Below are 17,093 nucleotides of genomic sequence, written 5' to 3' on the forward strand. Positions count from 1 at the left end.
GCACTTTTCTTGAGAATACCAAAACTTCAAGACTCCACAGTGATGGCAAAAAAGAAATGAAATAAAAAAAACACAGCATGGATTTGGTGAACATGGGTTTGGTGAACAAGCTGATGTGTTTTTTTATTCCTGGTATGTTTGGCTTAATGAAGAGAGAGAGCAGGAGAGGGAGGGAGGCTGGAATGAGTTCAGTATGAAAAAAAGGATGCTTCTGCCTCTTCACTTTGTGCTTCCTTGCCGCAACTTTGTGTTCTTACCATTTTGAAGTTGATTGTTCCATGTGAATGCACATTTAGACATTATGTGTTATTTATAACGTACACTTTCTTATTCAAAAACACGTAATCAAAATGGGGAGGCGGATTTGAGGTACCAGAACAGATTAATAGCATTTCAGTGGGAAAATTTACTTTGAGATAAAAGTGTTTTTAATTTAAGAGCTGGCCACGGAACAAACTAAACTCTTTAGTCAAGGTATCACTGCAGTTCAAGAGGTAAGGTATACTCGCCAAAAATTTAAAAATGAGGACCTTTTATTCCCACTTTGGAGATTTCTAGTCTGAAATTAAGCTGCTCATTTTCTGCCCCCTTCCTGCATTACTAGATTGAGAAGCTATCCTAGGTGTTCACTCTTAGTTGCCACACCTTCCTTTGTTTTAGGTGTGGCAAAGTGAGATAACAGCAAGTCCCGGACAATGGGAGACCTCAACTCGGTGACTCAAACACATAGGTATTGTTGGCTCATAGCCAGAAGATACAGGTGTTCTCACTCACTTTAAAAGCTCCATTACTTCTCAAAAGTATTGTTCTTCTTGGAAACAAAGGCAAAATTCGTGGCTGTCAGAATACAGCCCTTTTCCTTAACAAGAAACATTTGCTCCCGGTGGCGCAGTGGGTTAAAGCACTGAGCTGCTGAGCTTGTTGATCAAAAGGTCGCAGGTTTGATCCTGGGGAGCGGCGTGAGCTTCCGCTGTCAGCCCTAGCTTCTGCCAACCTAGCAGTTCGAAAACATGCAAATGTGAGTAGATCAATAGGTACTGCTCTGGTGGGAAGGTAACAGCACTCCATGCAGTCATGCCAGCCACATGACCTTGGAGGTGTCTACGGACAACGCTGGCTCTTCGGCTTAGAAATGGAGATGAGCACCACACCCCAGAGTCAGACATGACTGGACTTAATGTCAGGGGACTACCTTTACCTTTACCTTGGAAGTAAATATTATATATTTATTATATACATGCTGTAATCTGATTTCATTACCAGCAAAGGGGGTGAGCACACACATAACTTTTGCACCTCCCCATCTTTGGTGAATCAATTAATCAAACAAATAAAAACAAAAACAAATCTTATCTATCTCTTGGCCTACACAAGCTGATTGTACCTTGAAGTTCAGCCCAAGGTCAGGTGGACAGGATGCGAGGGGAGCAGCATTTAATGAGCAGCAAAGCACAATTTTGGTTTTATTCCACATTCCACAGAAAAAGAAAGAGAAGTAAGAAGCTTTTCCTTTGGGCTACCCTCCTATATCAGGTTTAGGACTAAAGTGTATTATTAAACTGTTTTGTGCAGGTGCAGGAGAAAGTCTCTCGCTTCCTGGAGGAGTCCAAGAAAAGTTCAGCATTCGTGCTAGAACAACTGGAGAAGCGGACAATGTGAATGTTTGTGCTGGCACCTGCTTATCTGAGCATGTGCAATCCTGATTTGCAAAGCGCATAAGCATCATTTCTTATCTGTCTTTCCTAAAACTGTAGGAGTTTGTTTACATATACAGGGTTCGGTGGGCAACAGTGTGCTATATGGTGAATATTGTACCGTTAATGTAGTGCTAAGGGTTTGATTTCTGATTTTGGTTACTACTATGAACTGCAGTGGCCTCATTCTGACCACCAAGGTAACAGAACAATTCAAGTGTCTGTGACTCACTGCTTAATATGTTTTATAACTTCTATTAAAATGTAGGCTCCTATATGAAAAAGTAGCTGGGTCTCATCCTCTTTCAATCAAATTCCTCATGCTTATATAGCATGTTCAATGTATTAGGGAATAATCAGAATGCCAGGCACATTTGAAAGGTTTTATTGTAAGTCATTTTAAGTATTGTGTCTTCTAAATAATAATGGTTATGAAAACTCTGACTGCGTTTTTTTTGCTTTGTACTGTGGTAGTTATTGAATTTGTGAATAACTGTACCAATAACTTTGAGGTCTGTCTCTCCCTAGTTTTATTCATATCTCTCTTCCTGAATGTGATAACAGCAAATATAGAATAAGGCAATAAAGGGGGAATGCCTTAAGAGACCCAGAACTGTCTTTGTTCATTGATGGAAGATCTGCATGGCCCCAAGAAAAGATGTCTCAGAGTCAAATGTGTCCAAGGCAGGTGCTCCAGGGAGTGGCTGTTTTCGCAGCCCAACATTATCGCATGTAGCAACTGCATTTATTGATTATGCAACCACTGTAGTTAATTTTACTGTATTTACTCAGGTATTGAGCTATCAACACTTAGTTCAGTAGACTCTCCTTTCACACGTGCAATTTCACTCCTCTTATAACTATACTGGGCAGCTTAACCTGGTGTAAATATGTCCCAAAACAGCCCCAGATCCATCATCATACCAAATTCAGTTCCACTGTTCTTCTACTCCAGTACAGTGGTCCACAACTCACCTCCTCTCTCTTGCTGCCACTCCTAGCCTACCATGGTGCTCCAAGATGTTGTATGAGCATCTCTGCTGACATCAGAGCGGTTTGCTGTGTAACCAGCATGCCCTTCTTGGTTATGTGAGTGCCTTATTCTGAGATTGGCAGAGCCACCAATGCAACCAGAAAGGAGGAGGGAGGTTCTGCCCCCTTCCTTCGTGGTGGTCATGTGTGCACCCCATTCTGATATCAAGAGTGGTGCCTCCAATGACCCAGATCTTGCACAGCTCTCTTTGGCTGACCATGAGGAGTGGTACCAGCTACAATCCAGTCCGTTTCCAATCCAGTTGATGAGTGCAAGGGGAAATGATTTGTTGGTGTCCAGTCTGGATTGATCAGAATTAGACCTGGCTCTGCTGTCCAGATTCCCCAGAATTCAGGGGACAACTGGGAGTTTTCACCAAACTACAGATTCTCCCCCAAATGACAAAGTCATTTTAAAGCAAAATAACCCAGGATACTCCAAAGATATAGCTTGCATCTTAAAGACAGCCTAGCTACCATTCTTGGTTATTCTCTCTTGTTGTTGTTGCCCATGTAGAAAATCCCCTGATCTGTTTGTACAGGGTGGTATCTTGGAGAATTGCTATCTAGACTTTCATTGGAAGAGTGGGGGCAATGTATTGTCAAAGACTTTCATTGCTAGAATATGGCCCGGAAAGGCCCGGAAACCACACAACACCCTGGTGGGGGCAATTTTCACGGATTCTTCCCCACCTTGTTTTACATCCATCCCCCTGAAGGGAAAATAGAGTGGGGGATAATAGAGCACCTAATATCATCTTCCGCTTACAGAAGTTTCTCTTGGGTGGAATTCTGGTGAAGGGAGATGCTCCTCTTACCAATTGAGCATTAATATGGATTCCTTCCATTGGATTTTGCCCTCTAGTACTGGACTGGGGCAGCTTGACTGGCAAGAAGGTGGCTTGAAAACCATAAATTGCCCATCCTTTGCTAAGCGTATCTTTCAGATTTCAGGAAGACGGATGAATCCGGGATTTGCAGTGATCCCATGCCATTGGCTTCTAGGATGCTATTCCCTGAGGAAAGGCAAGGGGTTTTTGTGTAGTCAAAAATTTAAAAGCAACCTATCTGGAAATGAAAGATAATTCAGATTTGATTTTAATTGGATACTCTAGCTGGAAAGGAGTACCTTGTGTCCAGGACATCAGAACCAAATTTTGTTGCCCTGGACTATCTTCTGCCAAATACAGGAACACTTGCCTCAACATTTTAACCCTGCTCTTATATAGGTTTATTTTTAATTTTGAGACACATCACATAATGGATTCGTTTATCAGTGAAAAAGACTCAGTACTAAGTTGGAAGACAGAGAGTCTGTCTTCCCAACAGTCTAGCTATGCAATGGTATTTCCCCAATCTCTCTCCCAACACAAGTGTGAAAATAATTATAGTTCACCAGGCACCAAAGAGCATTCTGAACTACACCAACAATAGAATTGAACAAAACTTGGCATGACTTCCATGACCCACAGAAAATATTGGAGGGATTTGGGGGAGGTATTAACAAAAGATTAGATTTGTCCTACCTTCAGTTTCTGAAGAGCCTTCTTTGCTGCCTGGACAGGGGAAAGACGGCTGGGAGACAGGCTGGAGGGCGCAGGAGGCGAGCGGGGAAGGCCTCCTTCATGGCTGCAGCCATGGAGGGGGCCTCCCAGTCGCCTCCCGCGTCCTCCGAAACCGGAGGGCGCGGGAGGCGAGCGGAGAAGGCCTCAGCCATGGAGGGGGCCTCCCAGTCGCCTCCCGCGTCCTCCGAAACCGGAGGGCGCGGGAGGCGAGCGGAGAAGGCCTCAGCCATGGAGGGGGCCTCCCAGGCGCCTCTCGCGTCCTCCGAAACCGGAGGGCGCGGGAGGCGAGCGGGAAGGGCCTCAGCCATGGAGGGGGCCTCCCAGGCGCCTCTCGCGTACTCCGAAACCGGAGGGCGCGGGAGGCGAGCGGAGAAGGCCTCAGCCATGGAGGGGGCCTCCCAGTCGCCTCTCATGTCCTCCGAAACCGGAGGGCGCGGGAGGCGAGCGGAGAAGGCCTCAGCCATGGAGGGGGCCTCCCAGTCGCCTCTCGCGTCCTCCGAAACCGGAGGGCGCGGGAGGCGAGCGGGAAGGGCCTCAGCCATGGAGGGGGCCTCCCAGGCGCCTCTCGCGTACTCCGAAACCGGAGGGCGCGGGAGGCGAGCGGAGAAGGCCTCAGCCATGGAGGGGGCCTCCCAGTCGCCTCTCATGTCCTCCGAAACCGGAGGGCGCGGGAGGCGAGCGGAGAAGGCCTCAGCCATGGAGGGGGCCTCCCAGTCGCCTCTCGCGTCCTCCGAAACCGGAGGGCGCGGGAGGCGAGCGGGAAGGGCCTCAGCCATGGAGGGGGCCTCCCAGGCGCCTCTCGCGTACTCCGAAACCGGAGGGCGCGGGAGGCGAGCGGAGAAGGCCTCAGCCATGGAGGGGGCCTCCCAGTCGCCTCTCATGTCCTCCGAAACCGGAGGGCGCGGGAGGCGAGCGGAGAAGGCCTCAGCCATGGAGGGGGCCTCCCAGTCGCCTCTCGCGTCCTCCGAAACCGGAGGGCGCGGGAGGCGAGCGGAGAAGGCCTCAGCCATGGAGGGGGCCTCCCAGTCGCCTCTCATGTCCTCCGAAACCGGAGGGCGCGGGAGGCGAGCGGAGAAGGCCTCAGCCATGGAGGGGGCCTCCCAGTCGCCTCTCATGTCCTCCGAAACCGGAGGGCGCGGGAGGCGAGCGGGAAGGGCCTCAGCCATGGAGGGGGCCTCCCAGTCGCCTCTCGCGTCCTCCGAAACCGGAGGGCGCGGGAGGCGAGCGGGAAGGGCCTCAGCCATGGAAGGGGCCTCCCAGTCGCCTCTCGCGTACTCCGAAACCGGAGGGCGCGGGAGGCGAGCGGAGAAGGCCTCAGCCATGGAAGGGGCCTCCCAGGCGCCTCTCGCGTCCTCCGAAACCGGAGGGCGCGGGAGGCGAGCGGAGAAGGCCTCAGCCATGGAGGGGGCCTCCCAGGCGCCTCTCGCGTACTCCGAAACCGGAGGGCGCGGGAGGCGAGCGGAGAAGGCCTCAGCCATGGAGGGGGCCTCCCAGGCGCCTCTCGCGTACTCCGAAACCGGAGGGCGCGGGAGGCGAGCGGAGAAGGCCTCAGCCATGGAGGGGGCCTCCCAGGCGCCTCTCGCGTACTCCGAAACCGGAGGGCGCGGGAGGCGAGCGGAGAAGGCCTCAGCCATGGAGGGGGCCTCCCAGGCGCCTCTCGCGTACTCCGAAACCGGAGGGCGCGGGAGGCGAGCGGAGAAGGCCTCAGCCATGGAGGGGGCCTCCCAGTCGCCTCTCGCGTACTCCGAAACCGGAGGGCGCGGGAGGCGAGCGGAGAAGGCCTCAGCCATGGAGGGGGCCTCCCAGTCGCCTCTCGCGTACTCCGAAACAGGAGGGCGCGGGAGGCGAGCGGAGAAGGCCTCAGCCATGGAGGGGGCCTCCCAGTCGCCTCTCGCGTACTCCGAAACCGGAGGGCGCGGGAGGCGAGCGGGGAGGGCCTGAGCCATGGAGGGGGCCTCCCAGTCGCCTCTCGCGTACTCCGAAACCGGAGGGCGCGGGAGGCGAGCGGGGAAGGCCTGAGCCATGGAAGGGGCCTCCCAGTCGCCTCTCGCGTACTCCGAAACCGGAGGGCGCGGGAGGCGAGCGGGGAAGGCCTCAGCCATGGAAGGGGCCTCCCAGTCGCCTCTCACGTCCTCCGAAACCGGAGGGCGCGGGAGGCGAGCGGGGAAGGCCTCAGCCATGGAAGGGGCCTCCCAGTCGCCTCTCACGTCCTCCGAAACCGGAGGGCGCGGGAGGCGAGCGGGGAAGGCCTCAGCCATGGAAGGGGCCTCCCAGGCGCCTCTCGCGTCCTCCGAAACCGGAGGGCGCGGGAGGCGAGCGGGGAAGGCCTCAGCCATGGAAGGGGCCTCCCAGGCGCCTCTCGCGTCCTCCGAAACCGGAGGGCGCGGGAGGCGAGCGGGAAGGGCCTCAGCCATGGAGGGGGCCTCCCAGTCGCCTCTCGCGTCCTCCGAAACCGGAGGGCGCGGGAGGCGAGCGGGAAGGGCCTCAGCCATGGAAGGGGCCTCCCAGGCGCCTCTCGCGTCCTCCGAAACCGGAGGGCGCGGGAGGCGAGCGGGGAAGGCCTCAGCCATGGAAGGGGCCTCCCAGGCGCCTCTCGCGTCCTCCGAAACCGGAGGGCGCGGGAGGCGAGCGGGAAGGGCCTCAGCCATGGAGGGGGCCTCCCAGTCGCCTCTCGCGTCCTCCGAAACCGGAGGGCGCGGGAGGCGAGCGGGAAGGGCCTCAGCCATGGAGGGGGCCTCCCAGGCGCCTCTCGCGTACTCCGAAACCGGAGGGCGCGGGAGGCGAGCGGGGAAGGCCTCAGCCATGGAAGGGGCCTCCCAGGCGCCTCTCGCGTACTCCGAAACCGGAGGGCGCGGGAGGCGAGCGGAGAAGGCCTCAGCCATGGAGGGGGCCTCCCAGGCGCCTCTCGCGTACTCCGAAACCGGAGGGCGCGGGAGGCGAGCGGGAAGGGCCTCAGCCATGGAGGGGGCCTCCCAGTCACCTCTCGCGTCCTCCGAAACCGGAGGGCGCGGGAGGCGAGCGGAGAAGGCCTCAGCCATGGAGGGGGCCTCCCAGTCGCCTCTCGCGTACTCCGAAACCGGAGGGCGCGGGAGGCGAGCGGGGAAGGCCTCAGCCATGGAAGGGGCCTCCCAGTCGCCTCTCGCGTCCTCCGAAACCGGAGGGCGCGGGAGGCGAGCGGGGAAGGCCTCAGCCATGGAAGGGGCCTCCCAGGCGCCTCTCGCGTCCTCCGAAACCGGAGGGCGCGGGAGGCGAGCGGGGAAGGCCTCAGCCATGGAAGGGGCCTCCCAGGCGCCTCTCGCGTACTCCGAAACCGGAGGGCGCGGGAGGCGAGCGGAGAAGGCCTCAGCCATGGAGGGGGCCTCCCAGGCGCCTCTCGCGTACTCCGAAACCGGAGGGCGCGGGAGGCGAGCGGGAAGGGCCTCAGCCATGGAGGGGGCCTCCCAGTCACCTCTCGCGTCCTCCGAAACCGGAGGGCGCGGGAGGCGAGCGGAGAAGGCCTCAGCCATGGAGGGGGCCTCCCAGTCGCCTCTCGCGTACTCCGAAACCGGAGGGCGCGGGAGGCGAGCGGGGAAGGCCTCAGCCATGGAAGGGGCCTCCCAGGCGCCTCTCGCGTCCTCCGAAACCGGAGGTCGCGGGAGGCGAGCGGGGAAGGCCTCAGCCATGGAGGGGGCCTCCCAGTCGCCTCTCATGTCCTCCGAAACCGGAGGGCGCGGGAGGCGAGCGGAGAAGGCCTCAGCCATGGAAGGGGCCTCCCAGTCGCCTCTCATGTCCTCCGAAACCGGAGGGCGCGGGAGGCGAGCGGGGAAGGCCTCAGCCATGGAAGGGGCCTCCCAGGCGCCTCTCGCGTCCTCCGAAACCGGAGGGCGCGGGAGGCGAGCGGGAAGGGCCTCAGCCATGGAGGGGGCCTCCCAGGCGCCTCTCGCGTACTCCGAAACCGGAGGGCGCGGGAGGCGAGCGGGGAAGGCCTCAGCCATGGAAGGGGCCTCCCAGGCGCCTCTCGCGTACTCCGAAACCGGAGGGCGCGGGAGGCGAGCGGAGAAGGCCTCAGCCATGGAGGGGGCCTCCCAGGCGCCTCTCGCGTACTCCGAAACCGGAGGGCGCGGGAGGCGAGCGGGAAGGGCCTCAGCCATGGAGGGGGCCTCCCAGTCACCTCTCGCGTCCTCCGAAACCGGAGGGCGCGGGAGGCGAGCGGAGAAGGCCTCAGCCATGGAGGGGGCCTCCCAGTCGCCTCTCATGTCCTCCGAAACCGGAGGGCGCGGGAGGCGAGCGGGGAAGGCCTCAGCCATGGAGGGGGCCTCCCAGTCGCCTCTCATGTCCTCCGAAACCGGAGGGCGCGGGAGGCGAGCGGAGAAGGCCTCAGCCATGGAAGGGGCCTCCCAGTCGCCTCTCGCGTCCTCCGAAACCGGAGGGCGCGGGAGGCGAGCGGGAAGGGCCTCAGCCATGGAGGGGGCCTCCCAGGCGCCTCTCGCGTCCTCCGAAACCGGAGGGCGCGGGAGGCGAGCGGGGAAGGCCTCAGCCATGGAGGGGGCCTCCCAGTCGCCTCTCATGTCCTCCGAAACCGGAGGGCGCGGGAGGCGAGCGGGGAAGGCCTCAGCCATGGAGGGGGCCTCCCAGTCGCCTCTCGCGTCCTCCGAAACCGGAGGGCGCGGGAGGCGAGCGGGGAAGGCCTCAGCCATGGAGGGGGCCTCCCAGTCGCCTCTCATGTCCTCCGAAACCGGAGGGCGCGGGAGGCGAGCGGGGAAGGCCTCAGCCATGGAGGGGGCCTCCCAGTCGCCTCTCGCGTCCTCCGAAACCGGAGGGCGCGGGAGGCGAGCGGGAAGGGCCTCAGCCATGCAGGGGGCCTCCCAGGCGCCTCTCGCGTACTCCGAAACCGGAGGGCGCGGGAGGCGAGCGGGGAAGGCCTCAGCCATGGAAGGGGCCTCCCAGGCGCCTCTCGCGTACTCCGAAACCGGAGGGCGCGGGAGGCGAGCGGAGAAGGCCTCAGCCATGGAGGGGGCCTCCCAGTCGCCTCTCATGTCCTCCGAAACCGGAGGGCGCGGGAGGCGAGCGGGAAGGGCCTCAGCCATGGAGGGGGCCTCCCAGGCGCCTCTCGCGTACTCCGAAACCGGAGGGCGCGGGAGGCGAGCGGGGAAGGCCTCAGCCATGGAAGGGGCCTCCCAAGCGCCTCTCGCGTACTCCGAAACCGGAGGGCGCGGGAGGCGAGCGGAGAAGGCCTCAGCCATGGAGGGGGCCTCCCAGGCGCCTCTCGCGTACTCCGAAACCGGAGGGCGCGGGAGGCGAGCGGGAAGGGCCTCAGCCATGGAGGGGGCCTCCCAGTCACCTCTCGCGTCCTCCGAAACCGGAGGGCGCGGGAGGCGAGCGGAGAAGGCCTCAGCCATGGAGGGGGCCTCCCAGTCGCCTCTCATGTCCTCCGAAACCGGAGGGCGCGGGAGGCGAGCGGGGAAGGCCTCAGCCATGGAGGGGGCCTCCCAGTCGCCTCTCATGTCCTCCGAAACCGGAGGGCGCGGGAGGCGAGCGGAGAAGGCCTCAGCCATGGAAGGGGCCTCCCAGTCGCCTCTCGCGTCCTCCGAAACCGGAGGGCGCGGGAGGCGAGCGGGAAGGGCCTCAGCCATGGAGGGGGCCTCCCAGGCGCCTCTCGCGTCCTCCGAAACCGGAGGGCGCGGGAGGCGAGCGGGGAAGGCCTCAGCCATGGAGGGGGCCTCCCAGTCGCCTCTCGCGTCCTCCGAAACCGGAGGGCGCGGGAGGCGAGCGGGGAAGGCCTCAGCCATGGAAGGGGCCTCCCAGTCGCCTCTCGCGTCCTCCGAAGCCGGAGGGCGCGGGAGGCGAGCGGGAAGGGCCTCAGCCATGGAGGGGGCCTCCCAGGCGCCTCTCGCGTCCTCCGAAACCGGAGGGCGCGGGAGGCGAGCGGGAAGGGCCTCAGCCATGGAGGGGCCCTCCCAGTCGCCTCTCGCGTCCTCCGAAACCGGAGGGCGCGGGAGGCGAGCGGAGAAGGCCTCAGCCATGGAGGGGGCCTCCCAGTCGCCTCTCGCGTACTCCGAAACCGGAGGGCGCGGGAGGCGAGCGGAGAAGGCCTCAGCCATGGAGGGGGCCTCCCAGTCGCCTCTCGCGTACTCCGAAACCGGAGGGCGCGGGAGGCGAGCGGAGAAGGCCTCAGCCATGGAGGGGGCCTCCCAGTCGCCTCTCATGTCCTCCGAAACCGGAGGGCGCGGGAGGCGAGCGGAGAAGGCCTCAGCCATGGAGGGGGCCTCCCAGTCGCCTCTCGCGTACTCCGAAACCGGAGGGCGCGGGAGGCGAGCGGAGAAGGCCTCAGCCATGGAGGGGGCCTCCCAGTCGCCTCTCGCGTACTCCGAAACCGGAGGGCGCGGGAGGCGAGCGGGAAGGGCCTCAGCCATGGAGGGGGCCTCCCAGTCGCCTCTCGCGTCCTCCGAAACCGGAGGGCGCGGGAGGCGAGCGGGAAGGGCCTCAGCCATGGAGGGGGCCTCCCAGTCGCCTCTCGCGTACTCCGAAACCGGAGGGCGCGGGAGGCGAGCGGAGAAGGCCTCAGCCATGGAGGGGGCCTCCCAGTCGCCTCTCGCGTACTCCGAAACCGGAGGGCGCGGGAGGCGAGCGGAGAAGGGCCTCAGCCATGGAGGGGGCCTCCCAGGCGCCTCTCGCGTACTCCGAAACCGGAGGGCGCGGGAGGCGAGCGGAGAAGGCCTCAGCCATGGAGGGGGCCTCCCAGGCGCCTCTCATGTCCTCCGAAACCGGAGGGCGCGGGAGGCGAGCGGGGAAGGCCTCAGCCATGGAGGGGGCCTCCCAGTCGCCTCTCATGTCCTCCGAAACCGGAGGGCGCGGGAGGCGAGCGGAGAAGGCCTCAGCCATGGAAGGGGCCTCCCAGTCGCCTCTCGCGTCCTCCGAAACCGGAGGGCGCGGGAGGCGAGCGGGAAGGGCCTCAGCCATGGAGGGGGCCTCCCAGGCGCCTCTCGCGTCCTCCGAAACCGGAGGGCGCGGGAGGCGAGCGGGGAAGGCCTCAGCCATGGAGGGGGCCTCCCAGTCGCCTCTCATGTCCTCCGAAACCGGAGGGCGCGGGAGGCGAGCGGGGAAGGCCTCAGCCATGGAGGGGGCCTCCCAGTCGCCTCTCGCGTCCTCCGAAACCGGAGGGCGCGGGAGGCGAGCGGGAAGGGCCTCAGCCATGCAGGGGGCCTCCCAGGCGCCTCTCGCGTACTCCGAAACCGGAGGGCGCGGGAGGCGAGCGGGGAAGGCCTCAGCCATGGAAGGGGCCTCCCAGGCGCCTCTCGCGTACTCCGAAACCGGAGGGCGCGGGAGGCGAGCGGAGAAGGCCTCAGCCATGGAGGGGGCCTCCCAGTCGCCTCTCATGTCCTCCGAAACCGGAGGGCGCGGGAGGCGAGCGGGAAGGGCCTCAGCCATGGAGGGGGCCTCCCAGGCGCCTCTCGCGTACTCCGAAACCGGAGGGCGCGGGAGGCGAGCGGGGAAGGCCTCAGCCATGGAAGGGGCCTCCCAGGCGCCTCTCGCGTACTCCGAAACCGGAGGGCGCGGGAGGCGAGCGGAGAAGGCCTCAGCCATGGAGGGGGCCTCCCAGGCGCCTCTCGCGTACTCCGAAACCGGAGGGCGCGGGAGGCGAGCGGGAAGGGCCTCAGCCATGGAGGGGGCCTCCCAGTCACCTCTCGCGTCCTCCGAAACCGGAGGGCGCGGGAGGCGAGCGGAGAAGGCCTCAGCCATGGAGGGGGCCTCCCAGTCGCCTCTCATGTCCTCCGAAACCGGAGGGCGCGGGAGGCGAGCGGGGAAGGCCTCAGCCATGGAGGGGGCCTCCCAGTCGCCTCTCATGTCCTCCGAAACCGGAGGGCGCGGGAGGCGAGCGGAGAAGGCCTCAGCCATGGAAGGGGCCTCCCAGTCGCCTCTCGCGTCCTCCGAAACCGGAGGGCGCGGGAGGCGAGCGGGAAGGGCCTCAGCCATGGAGGGGGCCTCCCAGGCGCCTCTCGCGTCCTCCGAAACCGGAGGGCGCGGGAGGCGAGCGGGAAGGGCCTCAGCCATGGAGGGGGCCTCCCAGTCGCCTCTCGCGTACTCCGAAACCGGAGGGCGCGGGAGGCGAGCGGAGAAGGCCTCAGCCATGGAGGGGGCCTCCCAGTCGCCTCTCGCGTACTCCGAAACCGGAGGGCGCGGGAGGCGAGCGGAGAAGGCCTCAGCCATGGAGGGGGCCTCCCAGTCGCCTCTCGCGTACTCCGAAACCGGAGGGCGCGGGAGGCGAGCGGAGAAGGCCTCAGCCATGGAGGGGGCCTCCCAGTCGCCTCTCATGTCCTCCGAAACCGGAGGGCGCGGGAGGCGAGCGGAGAAGGCCTCAGCCATGGAGGGGGCCTCCCAGTCGCCTCTCGCGTACTCCGAAACCGGAGGGCGCGGGAGGCGAGCGGAGAAGGCCTCAGCCATGGAGGGGGCCTCCCAGTCGCCTCTCGCGTACTCCGAAACCGGAGGGCGCGGGAGGCGAGCGGGAAGGGCCTCAGCCATGGAGGGGGCCTCCCAGTCGCCTCTCGCGTCCTCCGAAACCGGAGGGCGCGGGAGGCGAGCGGGAAGGGCCTCAGCCATGGAGGGGGCCTCCCAGTCGCCTCTCGCGTCCTCCGAAACCGGAGGGCGCGGGAGGCGAGCGGGGAAGGGCCTCAGCCATGGAGGGGGCCTCCCAGTCGCCTCTCGCGTACTCCGAAACCGGAGGGCGCGGGAGGCGAGCGGAGAAGGCCTCAGCCATGGAGGGGGCCTCCCAGTCGCCTCTCGCGTACTCCGAAACCGGAGGGCGCGGGAGGCGAGCGGAGAAGGGCCTCAGCCATGGAGGGGGCCTCCCAGGCGCCTCTCGCGTACTCCGAAACCGGAGGGCGCGGGAGGCGAGCGGAGAAGGCCTCAGCCATGGAGGGGGCCTCCCAGGCGCCTCTCGCGTACTCCGAAACCGGAGGGCGCGGGAGGCGAGCGGAGAAGGCCTCAGCCATGGAGGGGGCCTCCCAGGCGCCTCTCGCGTACTCCGAAACCGGAGGGCGCGGGAGGCGAGCGGGAAGGGCCTCAGCCATGGAGGGGGCCTCCCAGGCGCCTCTCGCGTACTCCGAAACCGGAGGGCGCGGGAGGCGAGCGGAGAAGGCCTCAGCCATGGAGGGGGCCTCCCAGTCGCCTCTCGCGTACTCCGAAACCGGAGGGCGCGGGAGGCGAGCGGAGAAGGCCTCAGCCATGGAGGGGGCCTCCCAGTCGCCTCTCGCGTCCTCCGAAGCCGGAGGGCGCGGGAGGCGAGCGGGAAGGGACTCAGCCATGGAGGGGGCCTCCCAGTCGCCTCTCGCGTCCTCCGAAACCGGAGGGCGCGGGAGGCGAGCGGGAAGGGCCTCAGCCATGGAGGGGGCCTCCCAGTCGCCTCTCGCGTACTCCGAAACCGGAGGGCGCGGGAGGCGAGCGGAGAAGGCCTCAGCCATGGAGGGGGCCTCCCAGGCGCCTCTCGCGTACTCCGAAACCGGAGGGCGCGGGAGGCGAGCGGGAAGGGCCTCAGCCATGGAGGGGGCCTCCCAGGCGCCTCTCGCGTACTCCGAAACCGGAGGGCGCGGGAGGCGAGCGGAGAAGGCCTCAGCCATGGAGGGGGCCTCCCAGGCGCCTCTCGCGTACTCCGAAACCGGAGGGCGCGGGAGGCGAGCGGGAAGGGCCTCAGCCATGGAGGGGGCCTCCCAGGCGCCTCTCGCGTACTCCGAAACCGGAGGGCGCGGGAGGCGAGCGGAGAAGGCCTCAGCCATGGAGGGGGCCTCCCAGTCGCCTCTCGCGTACTCCGAAACCGGAGGGCGCGGGAGGCGAGCGGAGAAGGCCTCAGCCATGGAGGGGGCCTCCCAGTCGCCTCTCGCGTACTCCGAAACCGGAGGGCGCGGGAGGCGAGCGGGAAGGGCCTCAGCCATGGAGGGGGCCTCCCAGTCGCCTCTCGCGTCCCCCGAAACCGGAGGGCGCGGGAGGCGAGCGGGAAGGGCCTCAGCCATGGAGGGGGCCTCCCAGTCGCCTCTCGCGTCCTCCGAAACCGGAGGGCGCGGGAGGCGAGCGGGGAGGGCCTCAGCCATGGAGGGGGCCTCCCAGTCGCCTCTCGCGTCCTCCGAAACCGGAGGTCGCGGGAGGCGAGCGGGAAGGGCCTCAGCCATGGAGGGGGCCTCCCAGTCGCCTCTCGCGTCCTCCGAAACCGGAGGGCGCGGGAGGCGAGCGGGGAAGGCCTCAGCCATGGAGGGGGCCTCCCAGTCGCCTCTCACGTCCTCCGAAACCGGAGGGCGCGGGAGGCGAGCGGAGAAGGCCTCAGCCATGGAGGGGGCCTCCCAGTCGCCTCTCACGTCCTCCGAAACCGGAGGGCGCGGGAGGCGAGCGGAGAAGGCCTCAGCCATGGAGGGGGCCTCCCAGTCGCCTCTCGCGTACTCCGAAACCGGAGGGCGCGGGAGGCGAGCGGAGAAGGCCTCAGCCATGGAGGGGGCCTCCCAGTCGCCTCTCGCGTACTCCGAAACCGGAGGGCGCGGGAGGCGAGCGGAGAAGGCCTCAGCCATGGAGGGGGCCTCCCAGTCGCCTCTCACGTCCTCCGAAACCGGAGGGCGCGGGAGGCGAGCGGGGAAGGGCCTCAGCCATGGAGGGGGCCTCCCAGTCGCCTCTCGCGTACTCCGAAACCGGAGGGCGCGGGAGGCGAGCGGAGAAGGCCTCAGCCATGGAGGGGGCCTCCCAGTCGCCTCTCGCGTACTCCGAAACCGGAGGGCGCGGGAGGCGAGCGGAGAAGGGCCTCAGCCATGGAGGGGGCCTCCCAGGCGCCTCTCGCGTACTCCGAAACCGGAGGGCGCGGGAGGCGAGCGGAGAAGGCCTCAGCCATGGAGGGGGCCTCCCAGGCGCCTCTCGCGTACTCCGAAACCGGAGGGCGCGGGAGGCGAGCGGAGAAGGCCTCAGCCATGGAGGGGGCCTCCCAGGCGCCTCTCGCGTACTCCGAAACCGGAGGGCGCGGGAGGCGAGCGGAGAAGGCCTCAGCCATGGAGGGGGCCTCCCAGGCGCCTCTCGCGTACTCCGAAACCGGAGGGCGCGGGAGGCGAGCGGGAAGGGCCTCAGCCATGGAGGGGGCCTCCCAGGCGCCTCTCGCGTACTCCGAAACCGGAGGGCGCGGGAGGCGAGCGGAGAAGGCCTCAGCCATGGAGGGGGCCTCCCAGTCGCCTCTCGCGTACTCCGAAACCGGAGGGCGCGGGAGGCGAGCGGAGAAGGCCTCAGCCATGGAGGGGGCCTCCCAGTCGCCTCTCGCGTACTCCGAAACCGGAGGGCGCGGGAGGCGAGCGGAGAAGGCCTCAGCCATGGAGGGGGCCTCCCAGTCGCCTCTCGCGTACTCCGAAACCGGAGGGCGCGGGAGGCGAGCGGAGAAGGCCTCAGCCATGGAGGGGGCCTCCCAGTCGCCTCTCGCGTACTCCGAAACCGGAGGGCGCGGGAGGCGAGCGGAGAAGGCCTCAGCCATGGAGGGGGCCTCCCAGTCGCCTCTCACGTCCTCCGAAACCGGAGGTCGCGGGAGGCGAGCGGGGAGGGCCTCAGCCATGGAGGGGGCCTCCCAGTCGCCTCTCACGTCCTCCGAAACCGGAGGTCGCGGGAGGCGAGCGGGGAGGGCCTCAGCCATGGAGGGGGCCTCCCAGTCGCCTCTCACGTCCTCCGAAACCGGAGGGCGCGGGAGGCGAGCGGGGAAGGCCTCAGCCATGGAAGGGGCCTCCCAGTCGCCTCTCGCGTCCTCCGAAGCCGGAGGGCGCGGGAGGCGAGCGGGAAGGGCCTCAGCCATGGAGGGGGCCTCCCAGGCGCCTCTCGCGTCCTCCGAAACCGGAGGGCGCGGGAGGCGAGCGGGAAGGGCCTCAGCCATGGAGGGGGCCTCCCAGTCGCCTCTCGCGTCCTCCGAAACCGGAGGGCGCGGGAGGCGAGCGGGAAGGGCCTCAGCCATGGAGGGGGCCTCCCAGTCGCCTCTCGCGTACTCCGAAACCGGAGGGCGCGGGAGGCGAGCGGAGAAGGCCTCAGCCATGGAGGGGGCCTCCCAGTCGCCTCTCGCGTACTCCGAAACCGGAGGGCGCGGGAGGCGAGCGGAGAAGGCCTCAGCCATGGAGGGGGCCTCCCAGTCGCCTCTCGCGTACTCCGAAACCGGAGGGCGCGGGAGGCGAGCGGAGAAGGCCTCAGCCATGGAGGGGGCCTCCCAGTCGCCTCTCATGTCCTCCGAAACCGGAGGGCGCGGGAGGCGAGCGGAGAAGGCCTCAGCCATGGAGGGGGCCTCCCAGTCGCCTCTCGCGTACTCCGAAACCGGAGGGCGCGGGAGGCGAGCGGGAAGGGCCTCAGCCATGGAGGGGGCCTCCCAGTCGCCTCTCGCGTCCTCCGAAACCGGAGGGCGCGGGAGGCGAGCGGGAAGGGCCTCAGCCATGGAGGGGGCCTCCCAGTCGCCTCTCGCGTCCTCCGAAACCGGAGGGCGCGGGAGGCGAGCGGGGAAGGGCCTCAGCCATGGAGGGGGCCTCCCAGTCGCCTCTCGCGTACTCCGAAACCGGAGGGCGCGGGAGGCGAGCGGAGAAGGCCTCAGCCATGGAGGGGGCCTCCCAGTCGCCTCTCGCGTACTCCGAAACCGGAGGGCGCGGGAGGCGAGCGGAGAAGGGCCTCAGCTATGGAGGGGGCCTCCCAGGCGCCTCTCGCGTACTCCGAAACCGGAGGGCGCGGGAGGCGAGCGGAGAAGGCCTCAGCCATGGAGGGGGCCTCCCAGGCGCCTCTCGCGTACTCCGAAACCGGAGGGCGCGGGAGGCGAGCGGGAAGGGCCTCAGCCATGGAGGGG

The 17,093-nt window shown here is 65.1% G+C and overlaps 1 protein-coding gene across 2 annotated transcripts in view; it reads left to right on the forward strand.

Annotated features, from left to right (window-relative positions):
- The window catches only part of FTCD (formimidoyltransferase cyclodeaminase), a 48,721-nt gene that overhangs the window by 20,628 nt on the left and 11,000 nt on the right, over positions 1-17,093 (forward strand). Inside the window, exon 14 of one of the 2 annotated variants that reach the window (XM_060783549.2) lies at positions 1,573-2,298. The exons of the other annotated variant lie outside the window; for it this stretch is intronic. Coding sequence (XP_060639532.2) covers positions 1,573-1,659 — 87 coding nt within the window. The 3' untranslated portion in view covers positions 1,660-2,298. Of the gene's footprint in view, positions 1-1,572; positions 2,299-17,093 lie in introns of those variants that run through there. 2 annotated transcript variants of the gene reach the window in all.

The sequence above is a fragment of the Anolis sagrei genome, chromosome 1 (genome assembly GCF_037176765.1).
Source record: "Anolis sagrei isolate rAnoSag1 chromosome 1, rAnoSag1.mat, whole genome shotgun sequence".
Lineage (NCBI taxonomy): Eukaryota > Metazoa > Chordata > Lepidosauria > Squamata > Dactyloidae > Anolis > Anolis sagrei.